This window comes from Trichechus manatus, unplaced genomic scaffold (genome assembly GCF_000243295.1).
Source record: "Trichechus manatus latirostris isolate Lorelei unplaced genomic scaffold, TriManLat1.0 scaffold00006, whole genome shotgun sequence".
Lineage (NCBI taxonomy): Eukaryota > Metazoa > Chordata > Mammalia > Sirenia > Trichechidae > Trichechus > Trichechus manatus.
The window spans coordinates 267,060-294,856 of NW_004443942.1; the positions used below are offsets into that span (position 1 = coordinate 267,060).

General features: G+C 40.0%; 1 protein-coding gene across 2 annotated transcripts in view; it reads right to left on the reverse strand.

The window, feature by feature from the left end:
• Positions 1–4,114: 4,114 nt before the first annotated feature.
• Positions 4,115–27,797, reverse strand: part of RIC3 (RIC3 acetylcholine receptor chaperone) — a 33,170-nt gene continuing 9,487 nt past the window's right edge. The window contains exons 2-6 of one of the 2 annotated variants that reach the window (XM_004369616.2): positions 23,486–23,712; positions 22,400–22,475; positions 18,281–18,374; positions 12,285–12,430; positions 4,115–6,263 (exon numbers count right to left, since the gene is read on the reverse strand). In XM_004369616.2, the coding sequence (XP_004369673.1) occupies positions 5,827–6,263; positions 12,285–12,430; positions 18,281–18,374; positions 22,400–22,475; positions 23,486–23,712 (980 nt within the window). In that variant the 3' untranslated portion in view covers positions 4,115–5,826. Of the gene's footprint in view, positions 6,264–12,284; positions 12,431–18,280; positions 18,375–22,399; positions 22,538–23,485; positions 23,713–27,797 lie in introns of those variants that run through there. The other variant, XM_023737030.1, reaches the window with a different exon arrangement.

A 27,797-nucleotide genomic window follows, 5' to 3' on the forward strand; every position in this document is an offset into this window, starting at 1 on the left:
ACTTCTGGCTCCAAGGTGCTCTGTGTCTGTCTGTGTGTCTGTCTGTGTGTCTGTGTGTATTTGGGGAAAAGGGCAATCTGCAAACAATCAACTGAGGTTTCTTAGTATCATATTTCTAAGGATAAGGAAAGGAATAAGGATGTAGGTATGATCCCCTGTGGATTTTGTTCATTCATTTCATGCTCTTTGAACAGAAAGTTTATCTGGAAAAGTACCAGCTTGTTCTCCCAGGGTTCTGACTGGGAGTACACTGTCCAAGAAAGTTAGTTTTTCACTTTCCACTCTGAATTACCTAAAGAAATCAGTGTGTCGCATGCTTTTGGATGAATTTGAACATAATCTAGTGAATGTGCCTTAAAAATCAAGACACTAGTTCAGAGGAAGCACGTGAGGTCCAGACCCATGATGAGGATGGGCGTTGGAAGCCAGGGAGTGTGGTCATCACAGGCTAGAAGAGGACGTTTGGAGCTTGCTTCCTGCGGTGACAAGTAAGACAACAATAACTGTAGAAGCAGCAATTTTTCTTCACTCTGGAAATAGCAGTGTGTTTACCTGAGGTGGTTCTAAACGTAACGTGCAACAGTGGTGACTTCAAACTAAAAGGCCCGTGCTTCCCTCACAATGGGGTCTGCAGCGAAGGGAGACGCTGGGAGAGCCATGTCCATGGCTATTATGGAAGCACAAAGTCCACCTCCTGGGTGGAGTCCCTGGTTTTCCCTCACTGCAGTAACACTGGCCCTCCCTGCTCTCCAATTCCTCTCACCCCAGCTGCAACACCTTGTGTGATCTGCCAGGTGGCCCTTAGAGCACACTTTTCCAGATAGCTGAATGAGTCTGCTTTCTTGTGGGGCTAAGCACTGTGCTTGGCGCCTGACTCCCCTGCCCTGGGACCTGGCTTATGGGCCTGTGGCAGCTCCCAGGAACAGGCCAAGGGATGGGATCTTGTTTGAATTTATTGGCCACCTGTTCTTAGGTACCTCCAATTTGCAATTTTTTTGTCATCTCCGGATACAGGGGAGGGGGAGAGCAGAAGTATTGGGACAGGTTTAATTTTTGAATTTTCTAGCCAAGTTGAGAGGCAAGTTGGTCTTAGAGAAAGCACTACTCTACTTAGTGGCCATGTGATTTTGAGCAAACCATGTAATCTTTCGAGGTCTGTTTTCTCAACTACAAAATAAGGTTGGTCTATAAAGCTGCAGTTGGATTCAGGGTGAATGAAAGTTAATCCTTGCTTTCATCACTACTTTTTCGAGCTCATCACTGTGCCTTTTTCTTTTCTAAGAAAGACATCACACCCCTCTCCTCCTGTTCTACTGTCCCTCTCTCCCCCTACCAAGGTCCAGGTGGAGCTGGAGATTTAGGATGAGATCGAGTTTCCCACAGGGCAACTTGGAGTGACTTAGAAAGGGAAGCCTGACTCTGCCTCTTTAATCCTGCATTTGGTGACAAAGGGGACTTGATCAGGATGGGTGACGTTTCTCTTGCTGGGGACACACATTTAGCCAGTTTTCATAATGCCTAGAATGTGTATGTCTATTTGCACAAGATTGTCTTTTCCTATTTTCGAGTGGTCAGACATTTTATTTTTGCTCAAAATTATCTGGAGTTTTAGACAAACTTGCAAAACTGTGCTTTTATTAAGTGACTTTTTGAATAAACTCTTTGGTATTCTGGAGCAAATGTATTTATTTATTGGTATGTGCAATGACAAACTTGGTAATTTCCCATGTTGACGTTATGTATGTTGTAGAATTTGGTGTTTGTCTAAGTACAAACCATATACCAACAAATTAAACTTGAATTGTTTCAACACTGCTGCGTACTTTTTTTTTTTTTCCATAGAAAGAGAAAAACATGCTTGGAAATCTTTTTTTTTTTTTTTGTTCTGTGGCAGAACTGAAGTCAAAAGGACAAGAGGCTGCAGTTGTGGCTGGAAGCAGACATGAAAGCTAGTGGTCTGATCCTGAGGGAGGAGGTCAAAACTAAAATTACCAAGAGACTGCAGGGCCCTGTGCCCTGGGCCATTCCTGGCAGTCTGGCTGGCCTTGGAAGGTGTCAGGTGTGACACAGCAGCACAGGAGCTGATGTACAGAGTGATACGCTGTTGGCGATTGGTGACAGCTGTCATTGAGCACCTCCCTCATGCTTGACCTTTACAAAGAGTATCTCAGTTAATTCTAACAGTCCTGCAAGGTGGGTTATAGTCCCAATTCATAAATGAGAAAAATGGTGCTTGGAGAAGTTAAGAAATGAACCATGAAAGGGGAGAAATTGTTTTTATTTTGCATAAGGGGGAAAGGTAAAGTACATGTTAGATTTGTATAAAAATGGTCAAGCCAAAACCATATGGATACTTCATTTATGTTTTTTCTCAATACTGCTACATAGCTGAAGTACTAGATTTTTCTTCAGAAATAGTCTGGGTTAAGAGTGTGGTTAATAAGTAGGGTTTGTTTATTTATCTCAGATTTAGAGTTTTTACATGACCAAGAGCATTTCCTACCTGAACCATGGCCTAGCTCCTGTGGGAAATAGCATACATAATCAGGACATCACTAAAAAGTAAAGAGGGTTTTGTTTCATTTTGCTTGTTCTTGTTTGTTAATGGTCAGGTTGAAGACAGCTCTTTTACATGGCACAGAGAGGGTGATCATATGCCCAGGATAGTGCTGGTTTATCCCCATTGCCTTGGCATATTATTATCAAAGCTCCCTTTTCCCAAACTGTCCCAGTTTAGACCATAAGTTATTTAGTCACCCAAACAATAGTGCAGAGAATGGTTCTCACGGGTCATCTCTTCTAGAGGCCAAATATGCCTCCAACTCCTCAGCACACTTCCCTGGGTCCAGCTTCTAGAGCTCACGCTTCACTAGTCATAAAGCTAACAAGATGCCTTCCTTGTGGTCCTATTGTGACCAGGAAAGAGGATCTCCTGGCTGGACCACCCACCTGATGTGCCAAGCTGGTGGTCCAGTGGTTTTCCAGGACGATCTATGCCCAGAAGTATGACTGTGTGCACTGCCACAGTGCCCAAAGGTCACTGCAGACCCAGTGCCAGGGGACTGGTCAAGTTTGCAGCCCAGACCAGTTCTGAAAAATGAAGGCCATGAGGAAAGCACAGGCATGGCAACAAAAACCAGCCCCATGATTTCAGTCACCCTGGGTTGTGTGTAACCATACAGTTGTTATCCCTGAAGGATAAAACAGCTCTGGAAAATCCAAAAAGAATTGTCTAATCTGAAATGATCAAAAAGTACATCAACATTCCTGATTATATAAATATATTCCTGATATATAAACCAACCAAGAGTCAGGGCAGCAAGAGCCATCAAGAGGGGCTTAGTACTTCTGGCATTTTTTTTTTTCCCCAAAGACTTAACATTCAAAATAAACACATTACACCATATATCCCAGCCGTATTGAAATACTTGAACATATCTTTTTATGCCTTACTGCTTTTTCCAGTGCTACTCTTTTGCCAAGAATGTCCTTTTCCTTCCTTGTCCACCTGGAGAAATTCTTAGCATGCTTCAAGGCCCACCTTCTCTCTGAAGTAGTCTTGCATGTACTTTGGCAAAAATGCTCTCTTTTGTGCTCCTGTAGTTTTACGCCCATATCTCAATTACAGCCTGAAACTTTACATAATAAAACTAAAATAGCTACCATTTATTGGGTGGTTACCATGTATGAAATAGGACCAATACTGTTTTGCATGCACTAATTATTTAAACTTCATAATAATAATTATTAATAGGGATAATTATTAATACCCCTATATTATAGATGACAAAGCCAAGGCTCAGAGGGGGTAAGGAGCTGACCCGTGATCCCACAGCTAGAATGGGCAGGGATGGGATCAGGGCCCACATTTCGCTGCCTGTAGAATTCATGACCTTAAGCCCTATACCACTCTGCCTCTTATTTCACAGCTCATTTTACCTGTCAGGCTCCCACATTAAATTGAGTTTGAGTGTAGGAATTAAACCTTTTGTTCTAGTACTCAGCAGTTATGTTAAATAAATGAAGAGGCTACAAGGAAACAGAAGTACTTATTTCTAATAAGGGAGTCATATCCTAAGCCCCCCCGCCAAGAAAAAAAACATTTCAACCTTTGAACAGGGACCTAGGGCTCTCATAAGCAACCACTCCCAGCGAATGAAGGAAAATAGCGTGGAAAACAATCAGAAGAGTGAAGAGCAGCTGCACTATTCTCACCTTTAGCATTACGTCTGGATTGGCGTCATACATTTTAAACTGCATTCTTTACAATGTGAATCAAATGTTCCACACAAAGGTAGACGCAATAGACTTTCCATAGACACAGTCTGTAGTGACATTTCTCTGTAGTTCAATTACCTGACAAGAAATACCTAGTAGCTGCCACATTATCTTAATATGATCCCGTATCTTCCAACAGTCGTCTGTATGCTTCTGTGCATGATTTAAACTGTTTTTCCTAGCATCTTACTCAGGCCAGGCACAATGGAACTCTAAAAGCCACTAAGAACTATATGTAATTTCTTAATTTTCAAGTCGTCCACATTTTATGATTGGGAATGTCCTTGGGAACAGGCCTTTTTTAAACTCTCAGGTCTCGCATGTAAACTGTGAATTCACTCATCCTTGTTAGAGAGAATTCACAGGAAGATATGTAACAGATGGTAATTTAGGTGATTAGGCCTTAAGCTTGGTCAAAATCCACCCTGGCCTAATCTACCTCTTACTTTCCCCAGCTCTCTCAAAAGACTCAGCTATCCAAATATAGAACAAATGGTCTCTTCCCCTGTGCACTGCTGTACTGGTTCTCTGCAACTTTCCTCTTGGGCTGGCACTTTGTATATAAGCTCAGTCCTCCTTTCTGTTTCAATTCATGTGGTGTGAGAACAAATTTCTCAGATGGCACAACATTAAGAAACAGCTTCTAGGCCAGGACTCTCTGTAAAGGTAGGGGTCCTCACCCTTGCCGCTGGCTCCCTGGCCTACTGAGCAACTCATGGCAGGACTACCACCGTTGGGCAGGCCTTCCTACAGCCTCAAACTTTTGGCTTTGCAGGGCCGGCTCTAAAGTCTCCATCTAAAACTTCCTCTGGTCACTGAAGACCAAAAGTGCAAAGGTGCTTCTGGGTTTGGCAGTTAAGTTAAGCTGAGCAGGGATAAAAGAAGCTAGGGAGCCAGGCAATATCCGGGCAAAACAGTACCCTAGACAGGCCTCTGGGCTCATTCTAGGGTCAACAGGAGTCTTCTCTACTCTGGATGTCTGAGGCAGCATCAGTGCACCTAGAAAGGCTGTAGGCGTGAGGAAGATGCTTCAACTCAGAGAACAGTCTTACTCTGCTCTGGGCCCATCATCCCCACAAACAAAATGCTCTCTCATCCCCAGGGGGCCACTAACCTGCTCAAGGCCCAAAGAATAAAGTATCTTGGAGTCTGTAACCTTGAGTCCTCGTCAACTGTAAGCTGATGTTCATTCACAGGTAAACCATCTGTTACTCCTAGCAGGAAGAGTTGGATCTTTGCCCCTAAGTGGTCCCATCTGTAATTACTATAGACCAAACATAATTACTCAGTGCATCAACTTCTCTGATGAGGAAAAAGGCAGGAAGAGTGAAGTTGTCTTGTGTTCACACTAATTAATCTCTATGATGTTTTACAAGGTAACAGGTGTGTGAGCACCAGGAAGGATACATGATACCCATGGTAATGGCCTGATAGCTATGATATTTGAACACAGAGAATGAAGTACAGAGCACAGGGCCAAGGATGAAATCTGAGAGAGGAGAGAAAGGTCACCTTGGGGCTAGAGTAATGGATACTTCACCAAACTTTTCATTCTAAATTCTGGAGGTTCCGCTTCCTCAACATGCCACCTATATGTGCTTTATCAGCACTGATGCCCAATCCTTCATCTCTGAAGTCTTGGGGCCACTCCTCTTTGGTGGTTTCCTCTTGCTCGCTGTAGCTGTCTGCACTGAATCCTGCATTCTCTGCCAAGACAGCAGGATCCTCTTCTTCGTGGAAACAGCAGGAACATGTTTCTGGCTTTGGGTCACACAAGGTAACAGAATTATCTTTCTGGGCTCGGGGATCAGTGGGCAGACTTTCCCAACCCAAGTGGTCTGATTCTTCTTCTAGCACTCCCATTCTTTCAGCTATTTCTTCAGCAGAGGGCTCTTTTGGGTCAGGGTAATCCACCAGGATTGTTTCTTGCCTACGCTTGATGCAGTCCGAGAGGTCATAAACTGGGTAAGTCTCTTCAGGGTAACCTAGAGAGAAAAGTAGCACAAAGTCTTACAAACAATGTCTCTTCAAAAAAAATAAAGTATCAGGCTCAAAGAGGATTCTCAGGCAGCAGCCATCCTATCCTAACAAATCCATTCAAGAAATCTCTGAGACAGTTCTAACACTTCTGAAGTTTCACTTGAGCAAATTCTTAGCAATCTGGCTGACTATCCCAGTGCTCTTTGAAATACCCAATTCAGTTGAAAATCCCTTCTTAAGTGCAGGGTGCTTGGGGCAGAAGTCTCACACCACGTGCCTCTGCAGTGCCGATGAAGATTAAACAAACAACATGCACTTCAGTTAAAAAAAAAAAAAAAAAAGGCACCAAATACCAGATGGAGAAAGCATAGCTCAAGGCTAATGTTTATAATTTCTATTTGGAACCATTTTCAAATCGTCCCAGGGGTGAGGGGAGGGAGGTGGGAAAGGAACACTAAGCTCTTTGAAAAATATACCCTGAAGCCTTCTACTTATCAAAACAATTGAAATGGCTCGCAAGTGTCAGAAATAGAAAGCACTTTAGCAAGACATGCCCAAGATCCCGAAGGACAAGCACTGACTGCATTTTCAGGAGACAGAATTCCCATTGTTGGCTTCTTCATCTTCACAAAATGGAACAAAAAAAAAAATAAACTGGTAAACAAAATGAGTAATACTGGTACTGAATCCCAGCTTTGATAATGAGAGAAAATGCTGCCAAATTAAGGAAAGAAATGAAATAAATCTGTGTCAGCCAAACCGCGCCTGAGCGGCAGATGGGCTGCTCTGGAGCTCATATGCCAGTGCTGGCAACGGCCAGCATTTTCACTACACAATGTGAAAAGCTGGAGAATTCCAAACCCATTTGCACATTATGATAATTGGCAAATTCAATCCTAACACAAATCACTTTCTGCCTACAAATTATGAAAAGTAGGGGTCTTTGTAGTGTAAGGTTTGGGGAGACATTTTCACAACATTTACTGTTTCTTTCTGATTATAAAAGTCATACAGACTCATTGTAGAAAACATGTAAAATACAGACAAGTTTAAAAAAGAAAAAGCAAATCACCTAGAATCCCACCGTAATTTGTTGTATTTACTCCTGGCCTTTTTACCATGTATGAACATTTACTGTTCTTTTTCCTTTTTTTAAATAAGGAAGGATCGCACTGCATATAAAATGTTGTTCCATGATTTTTTTCATTCAACATTATATCATGAGCATTTCTCCATGTCATTAGCCACTTAAAATTGGCTGCAAAATAGTCCATCATACAGCTACAACATAACTGTATGATTTACCATTCCTCTTAAGACATTTACAGTCCAATTTTCCCCTATTAGAAGTAACACTGAAATTAAGATCTCTGAATATAAATTCATGTCCTCTCTATTTCTTTAAGATAGACTTCTAGAAATATGAAAACTAGACCAAAGGGAATGAGCATTTTAAAAGCCTTTTTTATACTCTGCCAAATTACTTTCCAGAAAAGGGGTATAAATTTTTCAGTCCTACCAGTGGTGTAAAAACTGTCCATCTTACTACACCCTCACCAGCATTGAACAGTAATATGTTAAAAATCTTGCCAATGCAGTATTCTTTCCTAGGTTTAATTTACTGTGGACAGAATGCTAGTTAAAATGGGGCTTAGCTAACCAAGGCCGTTACAGCCTTTGTGGTCAAGAGTAGGGGCTGGGGAAGCATGCTTGCTCACTAACTCCCAGCCACTGAACACTGAAGTCCATTTGCTGCCATGTCCCTCCCTGCCTTCTCACCATGCCAAGGACAAAACTTGCTCTTGGACTTCCATGGATATCTGCTTTGGTTTAAGAGAGGGCGGCCCATTGAGGAAAATCAAATAGTGATCCACACAACTGCTGAGGTAGCCCTTATCAGCCAACATTACTGTTTACTCAAGAACTTCATTAAAAACACGAGCAAGCAACAGGAACTGAAGCCATTCCCAGAGACCACCTTTTAGCCAAACCATAGACAGGCCCATAAAATAACAACACTCAAGAGTAATGTGCTCCTTAGAACAATCAATTATATGAGACCAAAAGGGCAACATTTGCCCAAAACCAAAAATGAGAAGGCAGGAAGGGACAGAAAACGAGGATGAAATGAAATGAAGAACCTAGGACAGAAATGGGGAGAGGGCTGACACATTGTGGGGAATGAAACCAACGTTATGGAATACTTTATGTACAAACTATCAAATGGGAAAGTAATTTGCTCTAAAAACTTTGATCTAATGCACAATAAAAAGTTTAAAGAAACAAAAACAATACATGAGCAAGCAACAAAAATGTACTGGTCTTATAAGGAAATCAGCAATTCAAAACAGGAAGCAAACTAAGCAAATTACACAAACAGCCCCTAATACATTGCAGGAAATAGAAGTTAAATGTTAACTTAAAACTGATATTCTCAATAATATTTAAGAGGACATTACACTGATAAAGCCAAACCAGGCTTGAATACAAATGGAGGAAGCAGGAAATAAGAAAGAGGTTATCAGAAATAGAAAATCATAATTAGTACAAGCAGAATTTTAAACTCAACAGAAGAAAATAGATTGAAACGGACATGGCTGAAAACCAAATTAGTATATTAGAAAAACCACATTGAGGAACTCTCCCAGGACAAAAAAAGGAAGAAATAACCAATTCTACACAAACTCTTCCAGAAAAATAGAAGAGGAAACACATCCCAAAGCATTTTATGAGGCCAGCATTACCCTTAAATAAAAACTAAAGACATTATAAGAAACGAAAACCAGAAACCAATATCCCACATAAACACAGACATAAAAAATCCTTAGCAAATTGACTAAGTATGGTTTATTCCAAGAATGCAAGGTTGTTTTAACATTCAAAAGTCAATCAGCGTAATTCAACATAGTAACAGACTAAAACAGAAAAATATGGTAATCTCAGTTGATTAAAAACAAAAACTACTGACAAAAGTTCAACACTCATTTATGATTAAAAAGTCTCAGCAAAGTAAGAATAGAAGAAAGCTTCCTCAACCTGAAACAGAGCATTTATGAAAAACCTCGCATCATACCAGTGGAGAATGTCTGAATGCTTTCTACTAGTATCAGAAATCTAGGATGTCTGCTCTTACCACGTCTATTTAACATTGTGCTGGAGATTCTAGCCAGTGCAATCAGGCAAGAAAAAATAAAAGCCATATAGATTAGAAAGGAAGAAGTAAAAATTGTCTTTACTCACAATTTGACTGTCCATGTAGAAAATCTTAAGAAAACTAAAAAAACTAAAAAGCTACTAGAACTAACAAATTAGCAAGGCCACAGGATACAAGGTCATAATGCAAAAATCAATTTATTTCTCTATCATAGCAACAAATAATTAAAATTTAAATTAAAAATATCACTTTTATAAGTAGCATAAAAGATATGAGCTACTCAGGAATATATTCACAAAATACACATAAGAGCTATATACTGAAAACTACAAAGCATTGCTGCAAGAAATAAATAAATGGAAAGCTATTATATGTTCATGGATTGGAAGATTCAATATTATTAAGATGTAAGTCCTCCCCAATTGATCTTCAGATTCAGTGTAATGCCAATCAAAATCCCATCAGGTTTTTTTTTTTTTTCTAGAAATGAACACACTGATAAATGTGAAGGATCTAGAACTTGCCAAAATAATTTTGGAAAAAAAAAAGGAACAAAGCTGGAAAACTTACACTATCTGACAATATGAAACTACAGTAGTCAAGATAGTGTGATATTAGTATAAATAGAGACATACAGATTGATGGAACAGAATGGAGAGTCCAGGATAGACCCACACAATTGATTTCAACCAATGCACCAAGGTAATTAAATGCAACAAAAGGATCTGGAACAATTGGAAATGAATAAAGGAATAAAAAATGAAACTTCTGTCCCGACCTCATACCATATATAAAAATTTACTGAAAATGGATCACAGGCCTAAATGTAAGAGCTAAGACCATAAAAAATCCACTGCCTTTGAGTCGATTCTGACTCATAGCGACCCCACAGGGTTTCCAAGGCTAAAAATCTTTACGGAAGCAGACTGCCACATCTTTCTCCTGCAGAGCTGCTGGTGGTTTAAAACCGCCAACCTTTCGGTTAGCAGTCGATTGCTTTACCCTCTGCACCACCAGGGCTACTATAAAATGTCTAGAAAAGAAATAGGAGAAAAATATTTAGGTTGAGCAAGCCTTGGGCTAGGCAAAGATTTCTTAAACAGAACACAAAAAACATGAACCATAAAAAGAAAAAAAATGATATACTGGACTTCATCAAAATTAAAAACTTCCAGTTTTTGAAAGATGCTTTTAAGAAAATGAAAAGGCAAGCCACAGATTAGAAGAAAATATTTGCAAAATACACATCTGATAAAGGACTTGCATCCAGAATATATAAAGAACTCTTGCAACTCAATAAGAAGACAACTAAGCCAGTTAAAAAATGGGCAATTTGAACAGACCCTTCACCAAAAATACAGAGATGGCAAAAAAGCACATGAAAAAATGTTCAACATCATTAGTCATTTGGGATATGCAAATTAAAGTCACAATTGAGATATCACTATATACTTACTAGAATGGCAAAATTACAAAGACTAACAATACCAAGTGCTAGCAAGGAAATGGAGTAACCGGAATTCTCATACATTGCAGGTAGGAAGGCAACATGGTAGAGCCAGTTTGGAAAGCAGGCTGACGGTTTTTAATAAAATTAAACATACACTTATCATAAAACCCAGAAATCTTACTCCTAGGTATATACCTAGGGATATATACTACAAACATATGTCCGAAGGCTTCTATGTAAAAGTTCACAGCAGCTTGATTCATAATAGCTTAAAGCTGAAAACAGCTCAAATATTCCTCAACTGGTAAACGGATAAATTATGGTATATCCAACCAAACAAAACACAAGCATGTGTCACTTAATGTCCACAGTACATTCCGTGAAACAGGGTGTTACGTGATTTGGACGTTGTACAAACACTATATTATGTACTTAACAAAGCTATATAGGATACCTTCTGTTTCACTTCCAAATCGATACTTCTCCTTTGCCTGTTGCTGCTGCTATCACTAGCACTGGTTTTGCAGCATTTGGGATCCATGATGCACTTTGCAGTAACATTTTTGAAAGAAAATTAGAGAACACTACAACACTCAAGAGACCCGCGATAAACGAGATTAGATGCTGCTGCCTATGAGTCGAAGCATACACTATTGTACAGTAAAACTTTTTATTTCTAAATAGGGAAAGTTTACATTAAACTGATAGAAAGTACAGTATAGTATATACATAAGCCAATAACATAAGTGTTTATTATGACTATGAAGACATGTGTTACAGGTTATACATGTATTGTACCATTATATATGCCTGGCAGCACAATTGTTTTGTATACAAGAGACTTGAGATACATGTTACGTGCGGGAAGCTGTTGTGTTCGCTACATCCCCTTATGTCTGCTACATCCCATTATCCGATTGGGATTTCTGAACTTTATTATAACCTTATGGGACCATGGGCATATATGCAGTTGGAGGTTACCCGAACGGACATTATGCGGTGCATGACTGTATTACTATGCAAAACCAAAAACACTACTGACACATAAAACAGCACACATGAATCTCAAAAGCATTATGCTGAATCAAGTAAGCCAGAAACAAAACAGCATATGCAGTATGATCCATTTATACAGAAACTAAAAGGACAGAAAGCAGTTCAGTTATTGCCAAGGGCGGGAGGAGGGGATTAGCTGCAAAGGGGAGGGAACTTTTTAGGGTGATGGAAATGTTCTATGTCATGATTGTGTCATGATTACACAACTCTACACACCTGCCAAAACCCATCCAACTGTACACTTAAAATTGATTAATTTTACTGTATATACATTATACCTCAATAATAAAGCTGATTTAAAAAAAAAATTGTAAGATCTCTTTTCTGTACCAACAACTAACAAAGAAATGAGAAGACATTGTTTACCTTCCCAGTCTTCCATGTAAGGGGCCTCCTCAGCTTCTTTCTCTGCAGTGGGTCTGTCAACGAACTTTCCTTCTTTCATGACCCTGGTGATTTCTCGGAGCTGATGCAACAACCGTTTCTCTTGGTCAGAAGTCACAGTCTGTGCTCTGCTTAGAAATATCAGACAATCCAGCCATTTAGTGGTAAATACTCCTAGGCAGTGGATATTAAACGTCACTAGGGCCTGTCTAGATCCTAGAATAGGAAGTCCAATAGCAGAGGATAATTATTCTAGGAACTAATCCCAGAACTGCATAGAGAGGATGAAATCTTAGAGATGTTAGTTCAAAACTTGATTTTACAAATGGGAAAACTAAGGCCCAGAATAGATCAAGTGATTGCCCAAGACCCTGCAATGAGTTAATGTCCGTGCTGGATTAGACCCTAGATGTCTCAGCTTTCAGTCTAGTTCTTCCTCACTGCCCTGATTCTCTAAACAACAAGCAATTTCACTGCTGCTCATATTACTGCCTTACTACAAGCCACTTTTCTCTGAAGCAAGGTCATCAAAAGAAAACGTGCTGGGCCATGACCTGAAGAAGGCTGTTCGTTCCACATTCAGCTAAAGTCCTATGTTTCTAGGGTTCCTGCAAAGTATGGAACCCCTTTGCAGTAGATAATTTGGCCTTTTTGGTCCTGGTTCTGAGAGGAGGACCACATCTGAGGCCAGTGAGTAAGGGCAAACCTGATTAAGAGGGATCACCTGGGGGCCTGATGCTGCCTAAGCCTCAGGAAGCCCATCCGGAGGCCAATAAAGGCCTGGGAAGACGGAGGCTCATGGGAGGTTCCTGGGTTGGAGAGCGTGAGCATTCTGCTCTCAGAGGAGAGGTGAACACACCCTTTGGGGACATGGAAGTTCTGTGCTTAAGAACACCCCTCTTCCTTCCAGTATTTGTCCCAGGGTGGAGATGTCATCTTGGGGGATAAGAGATTGGAAAATTCTTCGGAAGAGACCAGCACCAGTAACAGCAGAAACCTTGGACCTGGGAGGAGGCAGAGTTGGGAGAAATTGAGGCAGAGGCTGGAGAAAGCAGAAGCCAGCGTCTGCTGAACAGAGAAGTGGAAGTAGAGCAGTCTGAGAAGACTGGATGGAGAACTGTAATGGGCTTAGGGCTGCTACAGCACACCGGAAGCAGCCGAGACCATGAGCAGGCCGGGCAGCCACAGAAACTCCGCCCAGAGTGCAGGGGTGCAGGGCCTGCACAACGAGCCTGGGTGCACTCCATGTAGGGGTTGCCCTCAGAGCAGTTCTGCTTCAAGAGTTGCCATGATGCCAGCCAGGGCTGTCCTTATGCTGCTGGGTGAGAGCTGGAGCAGCAGTGAAGGGAGCAGAGCACCTGCTGACACCTAACGTGTGCCCACCTAGTGAGTAAACACTGACCTTCCATCATGAAAACTTATTTAAGAGTGAACATTGATTTCTATTTACTGTTTGCTAGCTACTTTCCACATGCTAACACTCTGGGAATGTCTTGTGTGTTCTGGCTCTGATCGGACAAATGTAAGATTATAGTGAAAAACCTGTGGGTATACCACAACAGTAAATTTGTATTGTTTAAACAACCTGTGGATGCGTACCGCAGCCCATTACAGCTCTATTCTTCCCATTAGGACAGGAGTCCTGACTCACCACAACTGTTTGTCTGCTCCACATAACCCTGAATCCTTATTATTAAAACCACCCACTTTGTAGGAGATGTCTAGGGCAGACTAGGTCACCTCCAGCTAGAAAAGCCTACGTGGGCTGCATGTTATTCCTCTGGACTGTAGGCAGGGCATTCGATCTTTACTGAATGAAATAGTCTTAATTCTCTGGTTACTATGGAAAACTAGAAAGCCTTAACTAAAAGAGGGATAGCTGGCTGCTAGGCTAGGAGAACGAGCGACAGGCAAGAGAAGCTTTCTCAGAGAATTTCAAACTAAAACATCCTCTCTTAACGCTGAACTAGTGTTCATACTGTTATTGTCTACATCATGCATTAGGCAATTAATCATGGCCCACCTTGTGACACCCTAAATTTATTGCAATGAATGTTTTCCTAGACTCCTTATTGTCTCAACTTGGTGTGATACTCCTGGAGGACAGTGATAATGAGTTCACAACAGTATAGGCACAGTGCCATGGACACTGCCAAGTGCTCACTAAATATTTTAGCTTGATTGGTCCCCATTTATTTGCCTTCCATTTTCTCCCACCCCTGGCTTCCATCATACCATTTTACCAAAACTTGTGAAAATCATCAATAATCACTTTACTCTCAAGTCAGGGGTTCTTTTTCTCGCATTTCAATCTTCCTAACCTCTCTACACTGTGCACATCCTCTCCTTGAAACTTCCTCCTCCCTTGGCTATTGTGACATTTGCATTCCTCCTATTTCTTTAACCATTCCTTTTATCTCTGATCCTGGCTCACTTTCCTCCTCCCATCTTCTAAAACATGGTTTCCCAAAGGGTCAGCCCTAGGACTCTAATCCCTCCATCTGTACAAGCATGCCGTCAGGAAGCTGACCCAATATCACAGATAAAGCCATCACCTATACACAGACGATGCCCAATCTCTACCTCTCATCTTGACTTTTCAGAGAAGCCAGCCTCATAACTCCAGTTATCTACTGAGTATTTTCACCTGGAGGACTTGCCACTGCCTTGAAGTCAATCTTAAATTCACACCTCAAAACTAGGTCCAATTGGTGCAGAATCATGAGCAGCTGCATGAATAGGCAGGCCAGGAGAGATCAGATACAGAAGAGTCCAAGATGTCAGAAAACAAAAGGTCACAGTTGGGAGATAACCTCACCAGACTTTTAAATGCTACAAACCCAAAGGAGTTGTCAAGTTCTGAGTCTAAGAGTTAAATACAGAGAGAATCAAACAGATTCTAACACTACCATTCATAGTTAGAGAAGAATTCAGACTATCAAGAGAAGACTGAAGGCCCCGACAGCACAGAACGATACGCCACGAGGATTTGGTGATCTCACCTTTCCCCATGGCCCTAACTGTTCATCTCCAGCCAAATGACTTCTAAACCTATATCCTTTGTTCTGACCTCAAGACTTAAATTTCCTGTTGCTATTGTATATTACACATGGATGTTCTGGTGGTACCTCAACTATATTCAAAGATGAACTCATGTTCCCTATTCCAAAGCCTTATCTTCTTTTTCTTCTTTTGTGTTTATATCTTGGTTAATGCCATAAATGTCCTTCTAGTTTGGGCTGGAAATCTCCAACTCATCTTTATCTCTTTCACTGCTCTTATCTAGTTAGTAGTTTTCCTTTGGGGGAACGAATCCCTCTTTCACTTGCAGTTCAAACGTTAGGGCGAAACCATCCATCCCCTCACTCCTCCTAATAAATCTGTGTTGTTTTAAGTCACTAAACTTGTGGTAATTTGTTACAGTAGCCATAGAAAACTAATACACCTTCCTAAAGTACACTTTCCCTCTCTGAGATGCAGTTCCTTGTACAGAAAATAATACTTGCTGTTGACAACCATTCAGTGCTGCATAGGGTAAATGAAAATAGGTACCAAAAAAGATATTATTGCTAAAGCCTCTTTCGTTCTTTTAACATGCACTGACATTGTAAATGTGCCAGCACTAGGAATACAAATTTAAACAATTAAAATTCCCTGCCCTCAAGAAGGTTATAGGGCATTAGGGAAGACAGAAAAGTTAACAGAAGATCAGAAAGTAATACGATGTACACAATACTAAGCAAGCCCAGGTGGTGTGAGAGCACACAGGAAGAGCACCTAATCAAGTTTTTGGGTTCAGGGAAGGATTCTCAGAAAAAGTTGTGTCTATGTTGAGACTTATAAGACAAGCAAGAGTTACAATAAGTGTGTGTGGCAAGAGAGGAAAGGCACCCTAGGCAAAGGAGAAAAGTATACGCACAGGTATTTTAGAGGAACAGCAAGTAGTCAGTGTGGTTGGACCAGAGACAGAGAGAGAGAGAGAGAGAGAGGTGGAGAAAGATAAAGCAAAAGAAGTATGCAGGACTAGGTCATTCAGACTATGTAAGCCATGTTAAGGATTCCGGACTTCATCAAGAGCAACAGGGACCTAGTGAAGGGCTTAAACAAAACACATAATCCATCTGTTTGGAAAGTAGAAAGTGGATTGAAGGGAGGCAAAATCAGAGAAAAGGAAACCATATGAAGTAGTTCTGACCTATGTCAAAAGTAAAAGTATTCCCTCCCCATTATAGATTGAACTGTGTCCTCCAAAAATGTGTGTCAGCTTGGCTAGGCTATGATTCCCATTATCCTGTGGTTGTCCTCCATTTTGTGATCTGATGTGATTATCCTATGTGTTGTAAATCCTGACCCCTATGATGTTAATGAGGCAGGATCAGAGGAGTTATGTTAATGAGGCAGGACTCAATCTACAGCATGAGGCTGAATCTTGAGAGTCAATCTCTTTTGAGATATAAAAGAGAGAAGTGAGCAGAGAGGAGTGGGATCTCATGTCACCAAGAAAGAAGCACTGGGAGTGGAATGCGTCCTTTGGACCCAGGGTCCCTACACTGAGAAGCTCCCAGACAAGGACCCTCCCCTAGAGCGGACAGAGACAGAAAGCCTTCCCCTGGAGCTGGTGCCCTGAATTCAGACTTCTAGACTCCTAAACTGTGAGATAATAAATTTCCCTTTGTTAAAGCCATCCACTTGTGGTATTTCTGTTATAGCAGCACTATATAATTAAGATACTCCCTCAGTCATTCTTTCATCCATTTCAACTAATACTTTTTTAGACCTTACTATCGGCCTGTGCTAGGCTCTGGGAATAAGAAGGATAATCCCTGACCCTTATGCAACTTAAGTCTTTTGTAGGGAGACAGATTTATTAGGTGGAAATGACAAGACACGGTGATTGATGAGATAAGGGAAGGGAAGGAAAGGGTTAATCAAGGATGACATCTAATTTCTACTTTGAGTAACTAAGCAGATGGTGGAGCCATTTACTGAGATGGGGAATACTAAGATACAATAGGTTCAGCTGGGTATGGATGATATGTTCCATTTTGGACCTTCATTCATTCAAGAAACATTTATCGTTTGATGAGGATAAGGCAGACATCTATCAGACATGACCAGTAGGCCCCAGAATGTATCAGTCAGGGAATGGCCATGATTTACTCTTCTCCAAGGAATATATGTACAAATGCTTGTATCAAAAGTGAATATCTATTCTTATTCCAACAAGTATTTACTTAGTACCTACTATGTGAACACAATAAATAAAACAGAACAAATTGTCCTCAAAGAGCTTACATTCCAGCAACCCACACCAGAAATCTAGTCCTGCATGTATACTCAATATGCCTGTCAGGGCCGTTTGCTAACAGAGGTTGCACCCTCACCACTCCCCTTCGGCCATGCCATACTTCTGGGAGGTGAATCATTGGCACTGGACATGCTTCTCCAGGAGGGAAATTTTGCTGACTATAGAACAGAAGTGAGGACACCTCCATTCTGATTCCTAGATCCTTTCCTTAGTCTTTCTATCCTTAGGCTGGATATTGTACTTAATATCAGACATGCGTGGCACAATACCAACCTCTCAGGAGGCTTCATTATTTAAACATGTATATTGACTTACAATGCTTACAAGTAAAAGCTATCTTATGTCTGAAAAGTTCTTTTAGATAATATTAAAAACCTTTCTCATTATTTCCATTTTTACATAAGCATTAAGATGAAGTTTCAGAAACTGTATATTTTACTCTCACATATTTATTCATTTACTCAATAATTTGCATAACACTGAACATATGCTTTTTCTCTTGAAAAACTGAAATTGCTTATAGTATGAAAATGGCAATGTTATATGAGAAATGATATGTACAAGATAAATAAAGTGACAATTACATAAAATGAAAATAAGTGGCCCATAAATCAAAGATAAGCAAAATTTCAAGCTGACTCCCTAAATGGGAAATGGTCTGAAAACCTACCTCTCACCATTAGGTCCCACTCTGTTGATTAATTTTTCCATGGCTTCCTCTGTCTCCTTCAGTTTTTCTTGCAGTTGAGCAAGCTCAAAATTGGCTGAAAAATAAGCATCAATCTGAGAACCATCACTGACAACTCCCTAAGCCCTTTTCTGAAACACTGCTGGCTGTGACAGTCTACAATAATCCAGGCTGGTTCTGGGACTCAGAAAAGAAACAGAGTTTCTTCAGTTAATCCAACCAAGATGAAAAAGGTACTAAGGTCTAGGCATACAGATCTATAGGACATGTTTAGTGAGTGATGAACAAATCACTCCCCCTCTTACACACAAAATCCAGCAAGACCAGCTAAAGAAAATACCTAGGAGTGAAAACCCCTACAAAGTCACCCAAGAAGAAATGCAGAAGACAAACATACACTTATTGATCCTGATGACGTTTGAGGGTAAGGTACCAAACCTATAAGGTACTTTAGAAAAGGAGTTAAGACCCTGCAATGAGCAATATTTCACCTGTATCTAAGGTGTGAAGCTATATCTGGCAGGTAATAGTTTACATAGAAGAAGTCTTGAACTAGAGCTAAGACCTCCCTCCCCAAGGTCTTCTACCCCCTCATCTTGGGTTAAGAGGGGCCAGGCTTGCTGTAACCCTGCCTCCTAGAAGCAGTTTTCTTAACTGGGGTAGTATGGGGTACATCTATCTATTGGAATAACAATAAGACCCTAAATGTAGAACAGAAAAAATCAATCACTCAGTACTTGAAATGACTTTAAAGTAGTAAGAAAATAAAATCTTCATTATATAGATAATCTAGTTTTTAAATTTTATAGCGGAATACCGTTCTACTTAGATACATTTAGAGAATCACTGTAAAACGTAATATTTTAAAGGCCCTTTAGCTCTTCTAGAACACACTTCCACGCATTTAGTTAACGCTTGTAAAGTGTTTAGAGGACTGCACCACGTAAGTGCTCAGGTTATTTTTATTTTCTGTATAATTCCAAATTGAAGGATAAGAAGCTGATATAATTCCATTACCATTATTATTATTAAAACATCTGCTCTTAGGAATTCATTTGATTTACTTTGTTCTGTTTTAATTGCACTATATGACAGGATACAGAATCTGCTTCTCTTTACAAAGTCCATAACTCTTTTTAAAATGAGTTTACTGATGCATTTACTGTCACTGTTGGTTAGAAACTATCTCAATTAAGACCATAATAACAACTTTCTTAAAGGATTTCTTGAATATTTAAGATTTACAAAAAGAAACCGAACAACACCTTGCTCAAAAACTACTGAGTTATAGAAGAAGTTAAGGATGGAATAAAGAAATTCATAGAATCAAATGAGAACAAAAACACATCCTACCAGAACCTTTGGGACAAAGCAAAAGCAGTGCTCAGTCAGTTTATAGCAATAAATGCACACATCCAAAAAGAAAAAAGGGCCAAATCAAAACATTTTGAGAGCGGCAAAAGAAGCCTTTGGGCACCAGAAGATTTCCAAAAAGGACACAGAATATGACTGGGATGTATCTATTTCCATAGAGGATCCAGGAAGAAATCCAAAAAGCAGATGCTTTGGTGGCTCAGCCACACTTCATTTTGCTGTCTTTCTTTTAAAAACTTCTGATGAGGCTTCATTATCCACAGGATAAAGTAGTTTAGCCTCCAAGGTTTTCAACAATCTGGCCACAACCTACCTACTTGTCAGGACATCTTTCTCACAACTGCCCTACATGAACACTCCTCAAATTCTCCATAAGCTTAAGACCTCATGTTTACCTGCCCCTGTCTTACTCAACCCATCCTATCTGCCTGATCATTTGCGGTTGGCTCTCCTCCACAGCTACTCCAGTTAGATATGATTTCTCATAATGCTTTTGCCAAATACCTTCTTTCTAGGTAGCTAACTTTTTTTTTTTTTAACATTTTATTGTGCTTTAGGTTAAAGTTTACACAGCAAATTTTCCAGTCAATGATTCATACACAAATTGTTCCATGACATTGGTTGCAATCCCCACAATGTGTTGGCACTCTCCCCATTTCCTCTCTGGGTTCCCCTTTTCCATTTGTCAGGTTTCCCTGTCTCTCCTTGCCTTCTCATCTTTGGTTTTGGGCAAATGTTGCCCTTTTAGTCTCATATAATTGATTATTCTAAGGAGCACATTCTTTACAGACGTTACTATTTATTTTATAGTCCTATCTATTATTTGTCTGAAAGGTGGCCTCTGGGAGTGTATTCAGTTTCAAGTTAGAAGGCTGTCTTAGGACAATAGTCTTGGGGGTTTCTCCAGTCTGTTTCAGACCACTAAGTCTTTTTTTTTTCCTTTTAGAATCTAGATTTTGTTCTACATTCTAACCGAGACCTTCTATTGTGATCCAGGTCAGAGTGGTCGGTAGTGGCAGCCAGGCACCATCTAGCTCTTCTGGTGTCAGGTTAGAGGCTGTGGTTCATGTGGGCCATTAGTCCTTTGGACTAATTGTTTCCTTGAGTCTTCAGTTCTCTTCATTCTCCTTTGCTCCAGGCAGGAAGAAACCAATAGTTCCTTCTCAGTTGGCCACTCGCAAGCTTTTAAGACCCCAAATGCTACTCACCAGACTAAGACGTAGAACATTATCTTTATGAACTGTGTTTTGCCAGTTGATCTAGATGTCCTCCGAGACTATGGGCCTTGGCCTTCAAGTCCAGTAGTTTAGTCCCGATGTCTAAGTAGTTTCTATAACTGTGCCCTCATGCGCTCTATCAGATACATATATGAGTATACATGCAGCATTTACAGATATATATGTAGAAATATCCACAATCATACCTATATATGTACATGAGTATACTCCCGTATGACCTCCCTCACCTATTTAGCATACATATTTGCCTATGTATCTACTCACAAATTGTTTGTAAGACTTTATATGTTATAGCATTTACCACAACTGCCCTTTATTCTTGCAGATCTATCAGTGTCTTCCTTTGCTTTGGTCACATTGTGCTGACTTCCCCCATATTGTGTATTGCCTTTCCTTTTACCAGAATTAACACTTGTCTACTATCTAGCTAGTGATTCTCCCTCTCTCTCCCTCCCATCCCTGATAAACATCAAAGAACGTTTCTTTCTGTGTGTAAATCTATTCTTGGCTTTTTATAACAGTGGTCTCATACAATATTTGTCCTTCTGTGATTGATTTACTTCACTCAGCATAATGTCCTCCAGATCCATGTTGACAGATGTTTTGTGAATTCATCATTATTCTTCATTGTTGTGTAGTATTCCACTGTGTGTACGTACCACAGTTTGTTTATCCATTCATCCGTTGATGGGCATTTAAGTTGTTTCCATCTTTTTGCTGTCTGAATGCTGCTGCAATGAACATGGTATGCATATGTCTATTCATGTTACAGCTTTTATTTCTCTAGGATATATACCTAGGAGTGGGATTGCTGGATCATACAGTATTTCTATTTCTACGTTTTTAAGGAAGTGCCATACTGTTTTCCATAGTGGTTGTATTTTCATCTTCCAATCTCCCCACAACCTCACCAGCATTTGTTGTTTTCTGTTTTTTTGATCAGTGCTGTTACTGCCAGGCTGAGATGGTGTCTCATTGTTCTAGGTAGTTAACAAGTTATTTTTCCTGACATTCATTGTAGACTATAAATTCTTAGAGGAAAGAACCATGCCTTATGCATTTTCATTTCCCCACGGAACACAGAATATTCTAGGTGGTCAATAAATATTTGATGACCATGTTCCAAGAGTCAGAAGTGTTAAACTCTGTTCCTAAAATCTAATAACTGGCTTTGGCAATGACTTGATTTCTTTGCCTCAGCTTTCCTCTCTGTGAAATAAAGATATTTGCTACCAGTACTCTGAAGCCTGAAAATGAGAAGTAACCCATTCCCAATGTGAAATGGTGGTTCTGTAGCTTTTATAACTATCTTTCCCTCAAAAGCCCAACATTTGAGAATTCCCAGAGTTAAGATAAAAGTGACATCAGATTAACTTCAAGCAACTTTTGAGAAATGCTTTTATGTCATACCCAAAGATTGTCTCTCTGGCTATACTTACAGCTATCTTACTCAATAACACTTGTGAATACACTGAGAAGGAGCACTTACTAATTTTCCGGTGGGTGCTTCCAGGTGTGGCAGTAGAGCACTTCCGATCCTCTGCAGTCGTTTTCCCCTTTGAGAGCTGAGAATTGAAGGAGGTACAGCACATCAACAGCAGCTCAGAACCTCAAAGTCATGGAACCCCTCATATTAAATGAAAAAAAAAATGAAAGGTTGAGAGACAAAATAAGGTCACAAATCAAATAGCAACATTAGAGAAGCATCTCAAAACAAAACAAAAAAGCCACCAAAAGACGAGATGGACTCCAAGTAAAAAATTATCAAGGCACAGGAGAAAAAAATCTCCCTACAGGTCACCTGCCTTACCCATGGTCAATTAGATGGAGATGTGCAGCCCCTAGAAGCACTCTTGTAGAGTCAACACAGGCTACCTGCAGAATTCCTGGGCAACAAGGATCTTACTCTAGTTAGGAGAGCAAAGCGAATTTCTGCCTCCACCTCACAGTGCATTAAGCCCATGGCCTGCAAAAGCCTGCCTGGAGGTGGAACTTAGTTGTGGGTCTGCTTTTAAAGGATCCAAATCATGTCTCCCCAAAGCTAGGAAATATTAGGCTTATTTGCAGAACATGATAGTTCTGCCTCAGGAGAATTACTGGAGATAATGTTAAATCAGCACCTCATACTCGTGGGGTTGAGAGGAGAAAGTGGTGTTGATACAGTCATTATTTGGCTTCACAGCTGCTACTTGGAAATCACTCTGCCAATCCTAATAATAAAGCTGCTCTTAGAACATCTTTATGAATTTTCAGCTGGCGAAGATGCTCAATTTTTTTTTTGTCTTTAAACTAGAATGCTCACTGGATTAGGAACCAGAAGACCCAGGTTCAAGTCCTGGTTCTACCCTTTTAGTTGTCAATTCTAGGCAAATCACTTAAACTCTAAGGAAAGATTTTCTCATCTGTAAAACTGAGATAATATCTATCCTAAGCACCTCACAAAGAGGAGGCAAGGTTTAAAGAGATGATGGATTTGAGAGAGGTTATGAACTATAAAAGATTTTAATGAAGACAGTGATTTTTTGATGATAACAAATTTTCATTGATATAACATGACCAAGATGATTCCACTTACCTTAAATAGAATGTACAGTATATATAAGAAAATCCCAAAACCATAGATTGGAATAATCTGCCCCATCAGGCCTCTTCCAGTACCTCCTCCTCCCGTGCCTCCACCTGCTCCTTTGGCCTTTGCAAATGCCTCTGCCAGGTGAGACCTCTGGAATCGAGCCCCAGGGGTCTGGCCATCTGAGGGCACCTGGTGATGATGCATCATGGGTGGAAATCGACCCAGTTTTCCTGAGAAAATAAAATACACTGTGTCTATTTCTTCTACTATTTCAAATATCATTATGATGAAAATACTTTATGCAATGAGGTACAAATAACAGAAGCCAACTCAAAGCAAGTTTAAGAAAAACCTGGAACTTGACTATAAGGATACAGAGGTACCAAACAGATTCTAAATGTGATGTGGCAGTCTTTAGCTGTTCACCAAACCCATTTTTCTTCCTTTTTAGTCCACAACTAGACGACATTTCACAGCCTCTCATACAGTTAAATGTGGTCATGGGATTGAGTTCCAGCCAAAGGAATCTGAGTAACGTGCTAGTTCAAGGCCTTGCCTAAAAAAAGCTCCCATGTATTAAAATCCATGTTTCTGTCCCTTCTGCAAGCTGGATGCTGACACCCAAGGAGACCCTGGAAGCAATATGTTGAAAACAGCAGAGCCTCCATCAGCCTGGGTTCCTGAATAACTATGTGGCACACAGCCCTCCACTACTGCCACCCCACCAGCCTAGAACCATCTGGAACTGTTTATGTGAGAATTAAATTTCTATTGTGTTAGGGCCATTATACACTAAAGAGTCTATCTGTTACAGCAGTTAGCTACCTCTAACTAATACATATAAGGAAATTCAAACTAGTCTCAGGAGAGAATAGAACTAGAAACTGGAAAGTCATCAGGAACCAAGACAGCTACTCTCTCATTCTCTCAATCTCTCTATGTGGCCATAAGGCTTTTTTCTGTTCTCTGTGCACATCTTCTTCATTCTCCTTTCTCTGTAGACCACTTCTACAAACCTTTGTGGAAGGCGGTCATCCTAAAACTCCTTAATTTGCATGTCCTTCACAAGATCAGCAGAGACTGGTTAATATCTCTTAGACCTAATTCCAAATTCCTAGGAGGAAGATTTTGTGTACTCAGCTAGGTAAGCATCCCTTCCCAATCACCAATGGCTGAGCAGACAGGATTCAGGTACTACAAACAGGGTCAGAGAGACCCAACTTTGTGAGTGGAAGAGCAGGGCGTAGAGGAGGGAAATGGTACATCAATTTTCTTGCATTTTTTCCTCCATCAAGAGCAGCTAAACATTAACACCAACTGCCAACTCTCCTGAGAAATATAATTGAGAAAAAAAAGGAAAGACACATCTTCAGAGGGCCAGGTAAACAGACTTGTATCATAAAACCCCTGGGAGGTAGCACTATAGAGCAGAAAACACTAAAAAGCAGAAAGACTTCATAAATAAGACTCTAAAAATACAAACTGTAAAATGAAAAATTGTTGGATTTGAGTTCAGCAAAATTATGGATTTCTGTTCAATAAAAAACACCATGAGCAGAGTTAAGATAAATGACAAAAGAGGAAAAGATTTGCAAAATCTAAAACTGACAAGGGATTCAATATCTAAATATACAAGGAATTCCTACAATTCAACATGAACATCACAGGAAATCCAACAGACAAATGGTCAAAAGATATGAGTAGGGAACTCACACAAGGGAAGCCTAAGTGGCTAACGAGTACATAAAGAGATGATCAAATTTAAAGAAATAAAATTAAAACAATGGGATACCACTTTATACCCACCAGAAAGGCAAAAATTAAAATGGTGTTAACCGGGACATTGGGAGGCAAGAACTCTCATGTACTGTGGTTACAATACAGTCATTCTACTAAGTAATGTGACTCTACTTAATGACATAAAGTAGGTATATGCCCCGTGATCCAGTGATCTCACTCTGGATAAATCCCAGAGAAATTCTCAAATAAAGCTGTATATATCGTATTTATAGTCTTTATAGATCTGTGTGAGAATGTTAGCTATAGTGATGTTGTAGCAGGGAGCTTGAAGTAACTTTTATTTCCGTAAGTGGAAAATTGGAAAATTTAAATAGAGTGAATACAAATATGTAATTCTATGTAGTTTTTAGAACTCACACTTTAGATATTCCTACAGCAAAATGATTACATTTAAAAAACACTGCACTAAGTAAGAAAATAAGTAAACATCATTATGTACATTGAAGACATACATAACTATACTACATATTTTTCAAGCAAACACGTAGGTAGTGTGGTTGTTGTGTGCTGTTGAGTTGATTCTGACTCACGGCGACCCTAGAGGACAGAGTAGAACTGCCCCATAGTGTTTCCTAGGCTGAAACCTTTACGGGAGCAGATCAACAGGTCTTTCCTCCCATGGAGCAGCTGGTGGTTTTGAACCACTAACCTTTCAGTTAGCAGCTGAGTGCTTAACCTTTACACTACCAGGGCTCCTTAAATATGTACGTACAAGGACATAAACAGATTAGAGTGGGTACACATAAGCAGGGAAGGGAAGGGGCATGTAGATTGGGGACAAAGTGTTAAAAATAAAAGAATAAGAAAGGATCCTTGCATAATGATGTTAATATACTATGGACTGCGGAATATCTTTAAATCAACTCTCTGCTCCTAAGGTAAGAAAAAAAGAGGCTGCTTCTTTCTTACTGTGAAATGTAGTCTAGTTGTGGACCCAAAAGGAAGACAAATGGGTTTGGTGAATAGGTAGAGACTGCCATATCACATTTAGAATGACAGGCAGGAAGGTAAGGCAGCTAGTCACTGGGGTTGGAAGCTGCCTTCTGCCTTTAATGCTCCCTCAGCCAAGCCACCCTCTAATAATCTTTTTTTGCCTCCCAATATTAACTATGGATGACATGGGAATTATAGTAATTATGAACTACTTCTTTTTAAAAGCAGGTCTGCAAAAGAAGCATAGATTCAGAAAAGAGGAGGAGGAAACCAGGTCACCACCTCTTATTCTGGTTGCTAGTGACTATGTCTCTTTTAAATTGTCAAGGATCTTAATATATTAAATGGTATGTACTGGCTATAAAGCTACTATGCACTTTCAAAAAAGCCTAGCCAGCATCCAGGAAACTAACCTTTCTCTTGAGAGAATATGACATATCAGGTGGCTAGTATTCCATAAACTTGCTTTAGTATTTATAGTAATATATTGTTGAAGTTCATTTTACTGTACTGAAAACAATGTTATCAAGACATGGCATAAAACAAAATAATAATAATGAAAACCAGATAATGACATAAAAGGCATTTATTTTGCATTTCTAAAATTGAAGAATGACGATCTAAACATTACACATATCCTCTCCTCAAACATTTATAGATCTGTCAGTCAGGAAGATTTATTGGATACCGAGTACAATCAGTACTCTGTGCTGCAGGTAGGAAAGGAGGAGAGCCAAAAACAAAATAGAAACAACAGTTCCCACATGGAACAATGCTTTTCAGAAGCAGTGCATCAAAAAAAAAAGAGAGGAATCAGATAGGATCAACTATTGAAGGGAATGAGAGACTCAGAATAGCAGAGGAGCAAAGACAAAACAGGAGGAAAGAAGAGTGTGTGCTATAGAAAGAGATGGGAACAAAGAAACCATTAAATGAGGCTAACTGCCAAATTAATTTGGCTCAATTTGGGAAAGTAACAAGAGATAAGCAGGGAAGTAGAGGTTGGGAGGAGTCTAAATGCTCATCTACGGTGCATGAATTTGATACTGTGAGCCTTGGATCAAGGGAATGACTTAATGAAAAAGATGTTTGAAAGAGATTAATATAAAAGTTGAGTATAGGACCTAACATAAAGAGAAACTAGGGTATGGCAAATCAGCAAGAAGGCTATTACAGTAATCCAGTTCTGAGATGCAAGGGCCTGAGGAGGTGGTGGTTGTAGATATAAAAAGGAAAGGATAGGTCCAAGAGTATTACCATGTAATTACCAGCAGTACTTAATATTGAATAGAATGTAGAGCTAATGGAGGAAACAAACAAACAAACAAAAAACCCTCTACCATCGAGTCAATTCTGACTCATAGCGACCCTATAAGACAGAGTAGAACTGGCTCATAGGGCTTCCAAGGAGTGGCTGATGGATTTGAACCGCCAGTCTTTTGGTTTGCAACTGAGCTCTTAACCACTATGCCACCAGGGCTCCACTAATGGAGGAGGAGTCAGAAAAATCCAAGTTCAGGAGTTTAAGATACTAAGAGAAGACAATGAGGAAACTGGGAACCTAGGCTTATGGGTAGGGGAA